The following is a 16,540-nucleotide window of genomic DNA, read 5'->3' as shown; positions in this document are numbered from 1 at the left end:
TGTGTGGTGCTGAGCAGATAGTATAAAGTGAGTTTATGACAGCTGCTGCTAAAAACTGCTCTGTGGAGATGAGAGAACTCTCGGTGGGTTTGTCACTAAAGCACGCACACACACACGTTTATAAAGAGATTTAACGTTCAATGATTATTAGGTCAAATACATCACCACTACAGATCCTGGCTGCAATACAGGACCAAACAACAAATTTCATGTCATGCTTGCAAGATGATCCCACTGAAAACTATAAAACTACGTAGTTACACAACTTATGTAGTAATGATTATTAAGTAATCATGTAATAACAGTTTTTAGTATTACTTACATTTAAAAAAAATGTTTTGAGGATCTTCAAAAGTCATAGTATTTTCATTTATTTATTTATTCATTCATTTCGTACTAAGCCCCTAAATCACAGTAAATCAAACCCACAATCAATGTTTATTAAAGTGTACATTTTTTATTTCAAATGTTATTTCTACTTCATGATAATGTGTAGAGCGAGATTTATATACTAAGATTATTAGGACAAATACACCCCCATTGCAGGTCCTACAGGACCAAACATCAAATTGCATGTGTCCTGCTTGTAAGATGGTTCCCGTTGAAGGTTCCTGCAGTAAAGGGGGCTTCAGGATGAGATTCCTGATGGATGGTTCGGCCGCCTTGCCTGACACGCTTGTAGATTTATGGCTGCACGGCTTCATGTCCCGTACAGTAATCCATTTGTGGGACACTGCATCATTTTGGTGACAGGTAAATTAGAGTTGTGTGTGATTGCTCACCTTGGTTTACAGCACAAAGGAAACTTCACCTCCTCTGCAACGGCTTGTGACATTTTACACTTTCATATAATGGCGTAGCATTTCTGTCAGTTCGCACATGTGACATATTTCATTCTCCAGAATCTTTCAGAAATGGTTCAAGGGTCCAGCTTTAACGATTAATAAGTTTGGTCACTGACAACTGAAATGTTTGGTTCATCCAGAAAGGAGAAGCTGGGCTATATTCAATATTTCTGTGACAATCCACACCCCAACACTTACGAAAAAGTCTGTGAAAGAAAAGCCTCAGAGGGGGGGGGGGCTCCTTTGTGCCATCAGCCAGCACAATGCCACTGCACCCACAGTCTAAGAATAAAAATCTTCTGCTGAGCACATATTGTATTACAATAGAATTCGACAAACTGTGCAATCACGTGCATAACAGCCTACATTGAATTGTACACACTTATCATAGTATTTCATGTTTATCTTATTTATTTCAGTGTGTTTTTATCCTCATTTTATTTCTCATTACATTTTCCCCTTGTGCTGCTACTATTTTGTGCTGCTTTGTCAAATTTGAATTCCTTCTACAGAAGATCAATAAAAGGTACATCACATTGAGTCATTCCCAAAAATCATTTAAAACAAATCAATGAGTTTCATATTGGATGTCATGTTCCTTCATTTCAAACTGGACCAATGTAACCTCACATAAACTGTCCTGCTCATTAGACCATACATGTATTAATATGCATCTGAAAACAGTTTATAATAAACTTTATATAGCATCTTTCAAAACACATTTACAAGATGCTTTAAAAGTAAAAAATGAAACAAGAGGACAAACAAAACCAAACAATTTAAAAGTTTGCTTTGTACTCCCCATGGGGTTAGTATTAGCAGACATAATATAATGTGCAAAAGTTTTAGGGACTTTAGAGGTTTAGATCCTGAACAGTCCTAAATTCATTCTGCAGCCAGTCATTAAGAAGTTATCTTCAGCCACAAGAAGGACATCGAGTCCTGCAACAGACGGTACCGCTCCCACAGAGCCTTGATCCCAACACCAAGGAGTCAGGCAGTCTCCAACTACTGTGGAGAACAGTGCAGCTTTAAGGAGAAGTGGTGCTGTTTTCAAAGCAGAGGGTGGTCACATCAAACACTGATTTGATTTTTTTCCTCTTCACTTTGTATTAACTTCACTGATAAATAAAAACTATTCCTGGATGTTATGTTGGAAGCATCCTCCCTTAGGTTTAAGTGCCTATCACATTTGCACCGTATTTACATTACATAGATTTCAAATTTAAAATTGGTCATGACAAGCATTAAACTTGGATTTTCAACCTAAACTATAATTATTACCAAGCGGTTGTTTTTCTCCACCTCAATTCCCTAAAGTCAAACTTGAGATATCATGGTCAATACGCCAATGTTCTCACTGTGACCTTTGACCGTCCAAATCTAATGAGTTACTGCTTGAGTTTAAGTGAACATTTGTGCCTAATTTAAAACAATTCTCATGGATTTGTTACGATAACTCATTTACGAGGTACAAAAGGGTTTTGTGAGGTCACAGTGACGTTTGACCTCCAAATTCTAGTCAGGTGATCCTGATCCAAGAGAATGTTTGTGCCAGGTGTAATAAAAATTCCCAAAGGGTTTTCCTGATATATCACCTTCACATGAACACGAGGTCACCGTGACCTTTGACCTTCAACCTCCAAATGAACGTTTTTACCAAATTTGAAGAAAGTCCCTCAAGGCATTCTAGATTTGTTGTTTATAGATTTTTAATCAAAAGCCGCACATTAGAAAAATAATATTTTCCTAATTCACTTCCCACACATCTGAACTTTTCAGTATCACATACAGCAACATATTGCCGGACACAGAGTGGCAGCTGAGATTACTGTTTGCACGGTAGACAAATTAACAAACGAAGACACGGCCATAAAGGAAATTAACAAAAAACAAATTTGTGTCCATTAAAATAACAGTGTCCACTTCACTTTGGCCCTCCTCCCTCTTTCTTCTGTTTGGGCTTCTTCTTCTTCATTGCCATCTTGCTCTCTGACTGTGTCTTGCTCTTCTTGGCCGGGTTGGGCTGAGCCGCCGCTGCTCCATTGGCTGGTCGCTTCTGCTTTGATTTCTTGTCGCGTTTCTTTTTGGCTTGTCCTTTGTCGGCCACTGGTTTGACTGCGGTGATAGCTTGCTCTGCTGCGACTCCTGCAGGCTCTAAATCAACCAAATTGCGCTTTTTCCGCTTTTTACTTTCGGGTAGAAAGCCCTTCTTCTTCTTGGGAAGTGACTGTTGTTGGGCCTCCTTATCAGGCTTTGTTTTTTCTACTTTGGGTTTCCTGCAAAAGTTTACATGAACATGAATGAGTTTTAAGACCAATGTAAAGTACGACAGATATAAAGAAATATCAGAGCTCAACTACTTAAACTTGTCCATAATTGAAGATAAGGTGAAGTAGACGAGTGGAGAATTACCCTCGAAACCCCAAATGAGTGTAAAGAGATAAATCCTGACCAGGGTGTTTTTAGAATAAGTTATCAGTTCCCTGTTGGGTCTTATTTGTTGTTTTATTACATTGTTTAGAAAGAACTACAACACACTGAAACAGTATTAACTAACACACCTACAAGCCCGTTGGACAAGGTTTCGTGAGAAACTGTGCAAAGCGTTTTCAGATTGAACGAGCCCCTGATTTCCAAAGCTAGATTTCTCAGAGAATGTTCATTTCTCGTCCATGTGTAAACGTTACCAGGTTCCTCATCTGCTTTTTACAAGTGAGCGTGTGCAGCACTGCAGGAAAAGCAGCACGGCGACATGATGGAAGGACGTTCAATACAAGTATTGATGCATCCTTGTTTTCAAAATGAGTTAATTCAAAGTCTGACTGCAGCTGAAGCCTCTCACTGCACCATTAGTCCAAAGCGCTGACACCCACCCACCCACACCCACACAGACAAATAAAAGAAAACAGATCTTTCACTTTGTCCAATGTTTTGTTTCCCCCATCGTAAACTCCACATTAACTCACATGACTCCAAAGTGCTTCATCACGGCCCAGTAGGTGTCCTCCATCTTGCCGGTCCTGTTAAACGTGAGGACGCTGGTCAGGCCCTGCAGGACCGTTTGGAGGGGCTCCAGGTCAGCGGTCAGCTTCTACACACAGAGCAGACAGGAGAGGCAGAAAGTCAAACCAGATGATCAGGTCCCTCTCTTATGAGGTCACCATCACGCTCACAGCCCAACCTACCTGCTGGTGAACGTGCTTGACGAGGAACTGAGAGAGCTCCAGGGTTTTCAACACCTTCTCCCTCACCACCTTGCTCTCAGTCTGTTCCCCAAGCTGCTGAAGACACTGAGAGAAGAGGACGACACTGGTGTTAGACTGATATCCACGTTGAACTTATTACTGATACAGTCACTGTGAGTTTATAGATATTGTACAGTTTGACTCATTATTATACGATGTTGTATATTTAGACTTAATTAACTTTGTAAGTGAGTTACCTATGTACTTTTATTTGTGTTTTCATTGTTCTTTATTATAGTTGTGAGTTAATGATGCTTAAACTACTGCTGATACTAAAATATATCTTGCTCCATGTTCCTCTAACTAAATCCATTTTATGGTTCACTTTATATTTAGAAGATAATGGAGATGTGACAGGAAGAGAGCGAGAAAAAGGAGATGATATGCAACAATGGTCCCAAGCTGGACTCTTAGCGGGATGCAGTGATTAAATCGTCAGCATCTTAGACCCCCTCGGCCAACAGGACCTCTAATAATAAAAAAGGGCATTTAAACTCGCTTAGCCTTCAGTGAGAGAGGAAGAGGAACTAAAATGTACGTGACTCGAGTTTGTCTAAAGCCTGATTTAGACATTTTCTGCAGCTGATGAGGCTTTAAGTCATATATGTGATAAATGGTTTATAACACAATACAATCTGGTTATAGAACAGCTATAAGGACATTTATTTGTCATCAGTTCTGTGACTGTATATAATTATTATTTTAATATGTTCCTTTACATACATATTCTCTGTATTTTCTTTTCATTAGATTTTTTTTGCATCTTTCTGTTTTATATTTTCACATGTCTGCCTCCCGTTTTAATAACTAGTGAATTTCCTTGCATAGGATCAATAAATCTTATCTTAGTTTTGCTTTAGTATAATTCAATATTGGTTTATTAATCCATGTTCGTTGCCCACAAGCTGTGTGGCTGACAAATACAATAACAAACACTGTGTAATGCCAGTATTTTTGTCACTGTCATTTTTACACACAAAACTAAACAGTTTTCATCATATTCATCAATAAGCCGAGCAGCTCAGATAGCACTGTTTCACCTTATGACGACATTTAGCCCCTGGAAAGAAAAACAGTGATGCTGTTTTGATAGCTCAGTTTTTTTGTCAAGGAGGAAAAGAACACAGAAGAATTGGCTTAGTGACGAATTGCAATAGCATGTAATTATGCTAAGCTTTACTCTCCTCTGTCCCAAGGACACACAGAGGACAGTCAGTGCGGTATTGACTCTAATCATCCTTTATCACTGTATGAGGCAAACTCATAAAGCCTGAAAACAATATAATTAAAATCCCCACAAGCCTAAAGGGGGTTGGGTGTATGAGCTGTGGAAAAGAGGGGTAGTTACAGCCTCATGTTCACACAGACATATGAATTTTAATCAGGCAGATATTGACAGACAAAATGTGGAACTACAGTATAATGGTACCAGGTCAGTGCACCCCCACCAGCAATCACGGCTGTAATGTTCTTACAACGTTCTCTCACTTTTCATTCGAACGTGGGGTGAAAAGTTCATATATACACACTGTAATGAGGCTCAAATTCAATACACAGCGCATCAGACCGTCTGAAGTAGTTCTCCTTGTGATCCAGCAGAGGGCGCTCACTACCAGCTCGACTTATTCGAATACATTTAACAAATTGTGCGTCAAAAATCGTTCGACCTTGATTTTTGCTAAAAAGTTACAGCCCTAATGTAACAGTAACAGAGATGGTCAAGATTTCTGTTAGACCTGAATCAAATGTTTTTTCACCACTTGGGGCAGTGCAGCTGTAAGTAAACACAACATGGACATGTTGTCACTCTCTACAGTTAATGTGTATTATTCGTATACTTCCATAATCTACAAACCTGTTGTAGTATGTTCATGTTCTTTAACAGAAGTGTTGTACGTTACAGGTTATTTCCACTACAATAGGACTGAAAATCTCTTCATTCAAACTGCCGATGAATTGCTAAAACCTCCTGTAAAATTCAGATATTCCTTTGACAGAGAGTATTTTCCTGACTTCCTGTGTTTGGCCGCTGCTCCGGCTCTGTGTTACTCCTGTGATGTACAACACATGTGATGTGGAGCTGTGTTGACTTACCGCTGCCAGCTGACCTGTAATCTTCACACAGAGCTCTGTCCATGGAGCACCGCTCAGAAGCTTCTGAACCTCCCTGCTCTGCATCCCCCGCAAAACCAGCACACAAGCTTGGCCCTTAAAACAAACACACACACACACACACACACGAAACAATGTCCATCAACAGGACATCTAACATACACAAGGAGTTAACCGTAGAATGAACTGCTGATAAATGTAGATTTAGCAGCTGACATGGAGGGAGGAGGATGTCAGAACTTTGTTTTGGCTCAATCACGCATACCTCGTTCTGTTGCTGTAAATACTACAAGACCAAATCTGGATTAATCAGCAGATAAAAATAGTCTCAAACAGATTTACACTTCTCTCCTCTTTGCAAGTAAGGTGCTAAAAAAAGACCAATATGTCCAGGAGGTTGGGGAAGTTGGAGAGTAGACCAATGAAAACATAAACAACGGGACTAAGGACAATATGATAAATACAGACTATCAGCAATTTTACACTTTAAAGCAACACTATGCAACTGTTTTATCCTAAAATAGCAGCTTCCAAAATAATGTGCTGGTTCTCTGACTTGGAGTAGAGAGAATGGTACCACTTTCCTTCCCGCTCCTCACCCTGAACGTCTGTTCTTGCTCTACTTAACTCGAGTGAGCGAGTACGATCTCCTTTGAGAAGTGTGGAACTGACTGATTATCGCAGGGTTAATTGTCAAAATCAGGTCAATAGTAATGTTGAACTGTATATCAGTTTAAAGAACTATAAGACTAAAAGAAGTTGAAGTAATTCAAATAGTTTTTTACCCCCAATATTCAGCGAGGAGACTTTTAAAATATAAAGAATTCGGAACAGTTTTTGGTGTATTTCTTACAGCAGCAGCTCTTCTGGGTCATGAAGCCGGGGATCATGGGTAATATCCACCGTGCAGTCGTGTTTCAGTTCAGTGAGCGGGACAACGCCAACACATTGATACTTTGTTCCCTACATTGTTTGTTTTTTGTCTCTGTGCTAAATGGTGATGATCGTAAGACTTTATTTCTGGCTCCTTTCTGCCTAACCACCCTGTTATCCCTGAGAGTCAATTAGCAAACTTTATATAATATATAACCATTAGACAAATGCTTTTCTTTCTTACTCTTTGTTCCCTCGTCAGTAATTTAGCTACATAACTGTTACTGCTGTAGAAAAGGGTGAAACATTTACCTGCTGATGTTGTCTGACTGCAGATGTGATGTGCTGCACAGCTGTATCCAACAGATTCACACACAAAACCTGGAAAACAACACACAGGCTGCATCAGTAACTGTGAGTGGAGACTCCCTGTGTCTCTCTCTGTGACCCTCTGCGTCCGTGGTGTCCTGACCTAAATTCTGCTCTCTGAATGACGCATGTCGCTGTACTCACGGGGAATCTGTTGAACAAGTCTGTGAACATCTGAGCGGTCAGAGGGCTCTTCCTGCGGCCCATGAAGGAGGTCAGCGCTTCCCTGAAGACGGCCGAGACGCGATCCGCATCCAAGTTACCCAGGAACCTCAGCTGCAAACACACAGACGCCAAAAAAGATGAGTCAACACACACGTTTCAGGGTCTTCTACCAAACGAGGCATGTGTGTAAATACGTGAATATAAAGGTGAGATCAGAGCGTCCAGAATAGAAAAGAAGTCATCATGAAAAGAAAATGTGTAAATAATAAAAGGAATGATGTCTGAATTCCATGTCGACTTAAGGAAGTTGCAAATAAGATTTTGTGTTAGACTGAGTTGGAGAAGTCGGAGCATTGACAAAAGAAAAATGCAACCAAGTGCAATGGAAGCAGATTTCAATTAATCCCAGCGTTCTGGTGAGTGACTTGTCATTAATCAATGGCACTGCTGCTTTCCCCATGTCAAAATGTCTGCTGTGAAAAAGTCTCATTACTTTCAGTTACACTTCCGTCATTTAATAGAGGTTTAAAAAAATTAACTTGGAAAATAGAATCTCAATTCCCCTCCATTGTATTTGGATGGAAGCTGAAACCTCAGAAATGTGTCAAAATCTGAACAAAAAACAACAAAACATGAAGTAAATATGTTTTTTAATTCATGGATTGAATTTTCTATTTATATAACTGTTACTATTTGTGAAACCACCTCATCTTATAACAATAAATTGTAAAAAAAACTGTCTATATATAATACAATAGACAAAAATACAATCTGTCTACTGACCAAAGTCGTGGCCTAAAAGCAAAGGTTTGAAAATGTCGTTTCAACCTCGCTGACTAATTGTTGTACAGTGTGTGTCTGATTCTGAGGGCGGATGAAAACAAACTGTGACACATGAATTAGTTTGCGGTGAACGTACTTCGCTTTCCGCTGACTTCTCATCCGTCTGCTGCTTTTCAGTCTCGTCGGTAGGAGGAACTCCTCTCAGCACCTTCACCACGTACAGAGACGCACTGCAAACACAGTGTGTGGAGTGAGTGGAACGGTCGAGTTGAGATTGTTGATTTCACTACTGTATTGGCTCAAATATGGCACATGTAAGAACAGTATTAAAATCTAATCTATCAACACAACGTAGCCTCATTTTCTTCTCTACTCATTAGAAATGAAATTGTACCTGAAGTAGTAGAGACAAACTGAGGAGTCGTTCAATTTCTGGGCTTTGGTCATCAGTTTCTCCAGCAGGTCATGGAGCTCCCCCTGTCTGTCAGCAGCGGTCCTGCAGTAAACCTTGGACCTACACAGTTGGTTCCTGCAAAAAAACAAAAAACAATTACACTAACAGGTCAACAGCAAACTGAATACCTTCATTAAAAGTAAGTAAGGGACAACCGCCTGGTCATGCTAGAAAATAACAATATATATGTTCGCTCTCCGTTGTATTTTTTTTGTCAGAAATCATAAGGAGAGATATGATTATTTTAAAATCCAACGTAGGGCCGTGTCCACAGTTAGAAGGCGTTACCTGAAGATGTCTGCAGCTCGGCGCAGGAAGTCCTGCTCCTGCTGGTTGCTGTCGGAGCTCATTCCTCTGTCGATGAGGTTGAGCAGAGGCTCCACCAAACCCAACACCAGAGGACTGCCGGCCTGCCGCGCCACGAAAACCTCAATGAGGTCCAACACCTGCACCGGAGAAACAAAGGGACACAGATTTGAGGCTTGAAAGGTTGAGGACCTTTCCAAAATATGTTACAAGACCCCACACTGAGGATAACCTACCTTGATCTTAAAGTCCCGGACCAGCATCTTCTCTTTGTGTATTTTTGTCTTCTCATCCTTCTTGGCCTGGGCCGTCTTCTTATGCTCTGAGAACACAGCTGCCAGGCCCTTATCCAGCTCCATCATGGCGTCATCATCCAGGTCTTCGTCACTGCTGGCATCCTCCTCTGTGGCCTGAACATTTACAAGGTTATAAACCAGCTCTGCTGTGGAGTCTGATTTGGCCTTAGCCATGTTATCCTCATCTAAAATGTCTCTAGAGACACGGACATAAATAAATAAAGGGCTCCAGCTCATAGACTTTATGTAAAGATGCACATGACAGCTCCCCAAAAGTTAAGGCAAATTACACCGCCCCCAAGTGGGCAAAAAACAATCATGAACCCACCAGAGCGTTCTGCTGCTGCAACACCTTCATCAACTCCAAACGGAAATTTTGGTCCACCTCTCCTTCCATTTGCTCCTCGTCTTCCTCTTCCTCCATTGCTTCATCATCCTTGTCAGAGTCATCATCTTCTCCTTCTGATGACTCGTCCTGGCACAGTAAACACCACATTGTAGAATATGAGTACAAAGTGTTACTTGTACAAACTACAAAAATCTAAAACTAACCGTAAAAACATGTGCATTATTTCCGTGTGATCATTAAATAAAAGAAAATATAAACAGTTGAGGCTGGAACAATACGAGCAAAGATATGTGATAAGATTAGAACTGACCTCCATTTCTTCACCCTCTTCACCCTCTTCCTCCTCTTCCTCCTCTTCCTCCTCCCCATCTTCCTCATCTAGTTTCGTCTTCTTGGTTTTAGTGTTGTCGTCAGTGATAACCACAGCACCTTCCTCCTCATCCTTCTCTGGGTCCAAAACCTACACAAAGCCCCCAAAATACAGTCAAACACAAAGCTGCCAGTGACACGATAGCAACAAAGCCATCTCCATGACAACCAAAGATGTGAGCCGTCACTGATCTACAGACATAACTCTTTTACCATTTGACAGTGAAAGACCTTGTGCATGTTACTTACGTCTAAGATGGCGGTGAGGGCGGCTGGGGTAACGTGGGGGCAGATGGAGGTGAAGACGGTTTTGCAGACCTGTCTGATGTGGCGGCTCGGCTGGGACAGCAGGGACAACAAGATGTCCACCATCACCTCCACCCAATCAGGCTCCTGCTCCTCCTCTGTGGCTGCAGCAGGGACAATTCACACGTTAAAGAAGCATTTAACGGATTTCTTTGACCACTTGGGTGCAGAGGAACAAGCCGTAAACACAACATCTGACATATTAACATCTTAAACGGTTGATTAGGCAAAATGTGGTAAACAGACAGCAGACAGAGGGTAAGTCTGCACTGTATATCTACATATTTAGCAAAGCCCTGATTGCTGTTTCCTGCTGTTTTAAGTCGTTTTACCATGTGGTGTCACCTCTTCTAATTCAACTCTTTGCATGAATGCAATAAACTGTATATATAAAAATTTTGAACCATTTATTTCATGTGTGTGATTAAATAATGATGGAAATTGCATCATCATCGTTGTGTATGAGTTGAGGCTTCACCTTGCTTCTTCTTTTTCTTCTTGGATTTCTTCTCCTGGGCTTTGTCGACACAGCTCTGCAGGTCCTTCATGATGTCCAGCAGCTCCTCGGGCGCCTTCAGAGGAAACACATTTACAGTATTCAGTCAAGAAGACTATTTTACCCTTAACATAAAGGGTATGATAATCCAAAAACAACGTTATGACTGTATCAAGGCTCTGATTGGATGTTGTACCTTGAAGAGGTGCATGCCGACCAATAGAAAGAGCTGCTGGAAGGCGCGGCTCTCTGTTGTTTGGCCTTTCTTTGCTTTCTTCTTCAGGTTCGCCACTGACTCCAGCATGCTGAAAGAAGATGTGAAGAGTTGGGTTGTATCATTATCTTGGTCACGTCCTGCTGTTGCAGCACAGAGTACGGACGCTATCTGAGGAGATTGTCTCGTCCTACCTGTCCCAGGCCTGTTTCTGCTCAGGGCTGAAAGGCTTGCTGCTCTGGATGGATTTTGGCTTGCTTAGCAGGACTTGGGCGTACTGGACCAGGTGGTAGATCCACATGGTGCCATCGGCTGTCGCACCCAGCACTCGCTTTTGGTTGGCGGCCGCGCCTTCGGCTGAGTCGTCAGCGAGGGGGAGGTGGTGCATGGACAGGAGAAGACTGGATGGTGGACGGACAGAAAAATAGTGATGCAAAGAGGCGACAGGTCACATGAACAGCATTGCAATGTACATATTTCCTGTTTTTAAAATTTTTTTATTCAGAATTTAAAACCATTGTGCTTTCAATAAAGTTCAACAATAACTACAAGTTGTATCCTTTTGTAACAGCTGGTTTCTTTCCCACCCCATTTCTGCCACACCATCTTCTTTAACAAAGACTGAGAGGAATAAAGAGACAGCTGTCTGACAGCAGCAGAGATGAGTTCATGTCTCACCCAAAGAAAGAACTGACGAGCACCACTCTGGTTTTATCATCGACTGGGACGGAGAGCTTCCCCTTCGTCTCTGCGACGTCAGCCGTAGCTTTCTTGGAGCTGAAGAAAGCGTGGAATAAGACGAACCTGGAAGAAAAATAACAACAAAAAAACATTATTCATCAAGCACTGAGACTTTCACATCCACATTTCTCCATTTGAGGCAAGTCTCACCTGGCCACATCCATGATGAGATCCTCCTGCTTCTTCACCTGGTGGTTGTCAATAATTGAGGTGAGTCGAGAAACGATCCACTTCCTCAGGCGGACTATGGGCTCCTCTTTCCTGAGGGAGGGAAAATGAACAGTTACTTCCTGGTTGTATGCCTCCATCTCCATCACCAGACTTGACATGTACAGATAAACATTTTACAGCGGTCATAGACACTCACTGTTCCCGTGCATCCTTGTTGTCTTTCTGCTTGCGAGTGCTGAAGTCCAGCAGCTTGTCGAACTGAGGCTGCATGAACGTTTGCTTCAGCCAGTCCACATAACCCTGCAGAGCTGCAGGCTGGAGGTGCTGCACCACCCTCCACACCGACGGCACCACGGGGTAACCCTGGTTGGTCAGCGAGGAGAAGGCCACCATCACCACCAGCTGTTTGTCCGAGTCCTCACAGCCCTGCAAGAAGTCCGACACGTAGACTTCCATCTCTGGAGCCAGCTTGAAGCGGTCGGGTTTCTGAGAGATGAAAATAATGAGATTTATATTGGTCAAATGTTAATGTGCAGGAGCTCCAGTTTAAGTAGCTTAACAATCACTTCTTAATACCTATATAGAGTGCAACATTTTTTTAAATAATAATAAAGAGAGTGAATTTGTTCAATAACCACAGAACCACCACAAAACTTGATGAAGCAAAATGAAATAAAGGAGGCAAATTCAACACATCCATTACACAGATAGAAACTTTTTGGTACCACTATCGGATAATTAAGCCTTCAATCAATGAATGCTTTTATAAAAAGGTTAACATTATAATGATTTACAGATACAAACTTTTTGGTTGCCATGTTGTGACAAATCTTTCACTGGGATACATTTCCAAACCAATCCAAAATACATGATTCGTCTTTTCAGCTCTTAAATTCATCAACACTTCTGATCACCTGCTGCATTAGTATTTGACAACTTTTTGCTATTAAAAATCAAAAGATCAAATCAAAAGAGATGACTTATTATTAAAACAATTACCATGAACTGTTTAAAACTAAAAGATAAATGTCATTATTTAAGGATCAATAAAAAAAATAATGATTTATGTATCGAGCCACAACACTACATGTATCCGTGTCTTATATAAACCGGTTGTACCAAAAGTACTTTCTAAATCGTGATAAAGCTTTTAACCTGTTAAGTAAAGATCAATGAGACATGTCCACTGACCTGAGCAGACACCACGTGTTCTCCGTAGTTGATCATCACCTCTCCGGACAGCACCTCCTTCAGCTGGTCCAAAGACAGATGAGGCAGAGCGCTGCCCAGCAGACGGAAGCTCAGGTAACTGGAGGTAACAGAGAGGACGACACCAGGGACACATGTTAGCAGAATGTTGTTCACTGGAATGAGGACTGGACAATATTGAAAGCAAATGAAAATGGAGCTGATGCAGATGGTTTAAAGGCAGTTGGACACCTATGGGAGATTTTGGAGGGATGTCAGTCTTCTCTACCACCACCGCCAATTGAATTTCAGTGCCTTGTAGGACATTTTAAGATCCTGCATTATTAGATTTATTTTGGTCACAGAATCACTTCTGTTAAAATTTAAATCTTTTGGCCCCTTGTTGTTTTCCCTCTGACCACCTCTCTTCCTGTGAGGACTCACTGTGTCGGTCCCTGCATCTGCTCCTTCAACATGCCCTCGGCGATGGCTTTATTCCAGAAGAGCTGGAAGCTGTCCTCCTTCAGGGAGAGCTTCAGGAGGTCCAGGACCACTCCCGGGAGGACGCACTCCTTCTTCACCGAGCGGGCCGCCGTCTTTAACACCTCTATCAGCCTGCCAGAGAACATCACATACTGCTTAGATTTTCAGAATAATTGTGTGGGTGTGTGTGACAGAGGGACGGGGAACATTAACCTCAATAGAGACCACATTAAGCTGATCACAGTGCTCTTACTTTGGGATGTTGTCAGCGTTGATGATGGTCGAGGAGCCCAGCAGCTTCTTGAGTTTCTTGGGTTTGAGAGTTTGTGGGAAACGCTGCAGCGCCACCAGCAGCAACTGCATCTGCTCTGGAGTGCTGAAGGCTGAGGCCAGGTCGGTTTTCAGAGTGCTCAGCAGGACCTCCTCAAAAACCTCCTCTGGGATCTGACAGACAGGATCACACAGGCTTTTAGAAATAAAGGAATCTGTCACACAACTCAAAAGTCATACTCTGTATTAAAACTCCTCATGCATTGTGTGTGGATATGTGTTATATGGCCCCTGTATGAATGAGAGTGCAACTTAGAGGAGTCACCTCATTGAGGATGTCCATCATGGTTTTATTGGGCAGGTCCTTCAAGTGTTGTCTGTGCTGACTGAGGCTCTGGAGGAGCTGAACACAGCCCAGCACCACCTGCGGCTCCTGCAGAGACGCACACATGTTACCCACAATTCAACTTGCTCACATTGACCATAATTATTTTTACAATTTACACCAAAGTCTTTCCCACTGTGATGGGTGACAACATCATCTCCTATTTTCTGAGTTTAGCTGTTGCTTAAGATACGTTTGTGTTGGGGACACTACTTACTTTAGAGAGGCGACTGGACTGTTGAAGGGCGAGGACGCCGAACAAGTTTCCAAACATAGCATTTCGGACAAGTTTCTGAAAAACACAAGAAAACGTTGAAAGGCAAAGATCTCACTCGTGAAGCTGCCGCAGCTGAAGGGGGACACACAGAACACTCACCTTCTTCACTGTCAGCAGATTGTGCTTTTCTTTGACTCTGTCGAGGACACTCTGCAGAGGGACGTCCTCAAACGCACTCAAGACCTGAAAAACACAAACTTAGGTCAAACTAAAGTAACACATGTTGACTTTTGCGTTGGGTTTAAAATGTCCCACATGGACAGATAGGTGAAACTAGTGGTGGTCTCCACTCACATGTCCCAGAGCCAGACTGAATCCAGGCCTCGCAGTCTCTCGTGTGTGCCCCAGTCCATCCACCAGCCGTTTAAAGGTGTATTCCAGTTCATCTGCCTGTAGGAAACACCGAGCACCAATCCATGGTCAACTGCTGCGTACTTCACAACTATTATACACTTACACATTTCTTTATGTACAAATCATACTACAAACAATACCTTATTCAGAATAAGGTCAATAGACAGAATGTTGCTTTCCATGTATTGTCATTATAGAAAACTGGGAACATACCAAATATTCACAGTTGAAAAGCTGCTTCCAGTTTATCTTTGCTGTTGTTGCTTTAAAATCCCTTAAACATTTAATCAGTCAACTAGATTAAGTCTGAGAGAAATACTGTACATATATTACTATACAGCTGTAGTTACAACTTACTTTATATAAATAATTTTTACTAAGAACAGATATGCTGTTGTTGCAGAACATGATGCAGACAAGAACCTAAGGTATATAAGGCTGTAAAGGCTCCATCTCAACCAGACAACATTAAGGTTCTGTTTACATGTTTGTACACCAACAACAATGGATCAATAGTATAATAATGTAGTATTGACAGGGACCAATCTGCGTCATACTAATGAGCACTTTTACTTGAAAACAGGACTTTCCTTTGATAGAGTATCTTTGTGGTATTGTATTATTTTCCCATAACGAGTAATACCTGACATTATTACTGTGATAATTAACAGCACTGCTTTTATCCCAGGGATTCAGCAGCAGTGGTCCAGCGGCCGAGCCACGCTGGGTTTTTAACGGTGACAGTGATCAGCTCTGCTTCACCTTATCGTTGGTCTTCAGGTACTGGATCAGGTCTTCCACCGCCTTCAGCCGGACCTCCTGATCCGGTTTGGCCAGGTCCCAGAAGAAGTCGAGGAAGACCCGGTTCTGCTGCAGGATGCCGGCGGCTCGGACCGGCTCCGCGGTTTTTACGGAGAGCTCCACCATCTCTACAGACATCAGCTAACAGTCAACACAACTACCAGCCCATGCTGCTGTAGCAGGAAACACGTGCCTCACAGCGCAGCTACTGCTTCCGGTTCAACACTCTTCCCTTCCGGGTTTTTTTCAGCCATCCAAAACTTGAATGAAAAATTTAAATATCAGCTCTACACTTACATTTAAGGGCTGAGATAACATGATATATAGTATATCATTTATAGTATATATTAACAATAAATAAATCGTTTTATAATTCATAAATATGATTTCCTAACAAATAGTTTAGATGCAGACTACATCTTGTTTTGACTGTGTACAGAAACACAACAGTGTATAAATATTTTTTTACTAAAGCAGCATGAAAAATATTAAGAAACCAAATTCGAATTGAAACAATTAAATAATGATTCATAATTTAGTTTAGTCATGTCTAAAATCTCTGGTTGCAGCTTCTCAAATGTGAATACCAATCAAACTATTTTGAAGGATATGTAAACATTTGTTCTCAGGAAAGTTTTCTTTATGTTCCCTGAACTTGAATTTATGGTACAATATGTGAGGTATG

The 16,540-nt window shown here is 41.6% G+C and overlaps 1 protein-coding gene across 1 annotated transcript; it reads right to left on the bottom strand.

Annotated features, from left to right (window-relative positions):
- Positions 1-2,539: 2,539 nt before the first annotated feature.
- On the bottom strand, positions 2,540-16,065 carry mybbp1a (MYB binding protein (P160) 1a). Its single transcript, XM_035178694.2, has 27 exons — positions 15,817-16,065; positions 14,995-15,090; positions 14,800-14,883; positions 14,641-14,715; positions 14,364-14,471; positions 14,022-14,212; positions 13,730-13,900; positions 13,289-13,406; positions 12,294-12,583; positions 12,077-12,187; positions 11,864-11,989; positions 11,380-11,586; positions 11,168-11,276; positions 10,954-11,047; positions 10,419-10,579; positions 10,111-10,260; positions 9,780-9,926; positions 9,392-9,565; positions 9,138-9,295; positions 8,790-8,924; positions 8,532-8,625; positions 7,592-7,723; positions 7,391-7,459; positions 6,188-6,301; positions 4,034-4,138; positions 3,815-3,939; positions 2,540-3,124 (listed from the first exon to the last, which is right to left on the bottom strand). The coding sequence occupies exons 1-27, from the start codon at positions 15,991-15,993 to the stop codon at positions 2,773-2,775; spliced, it is 3,873 nt and encodes a 1,290-aa protein (XP_035034585.1). The 5' UTR covers positions 15,994-16,065; the 3' UTR covers positions 2,540-2,772.
- Between the last annotated feature and the right edge of the window lie 475 nt (positions 16,066-16,540).

This window comes from Hippoglossus stenolepis, chromosome 15, assembly GCF_022539355.2.
Source record: "Hippoglossus stenolepis isolate QCI-W04-F060 chromosome 15, HSTE1.2, whole genome shotgun sequence".
Classification (NCBI taxonomy): Eukaryota; Metazoa; Chordata; class Actinopteri; order Pleuronectiformes; family Pleuronectidae; genus Hippoglossus; species Hippoglossus stenolepis.
The sequence above is the reverse complement of the archived record's forward strand: the minus strand, read 5'-3'. Positions and strand labels throughout refer to the sequence as shown.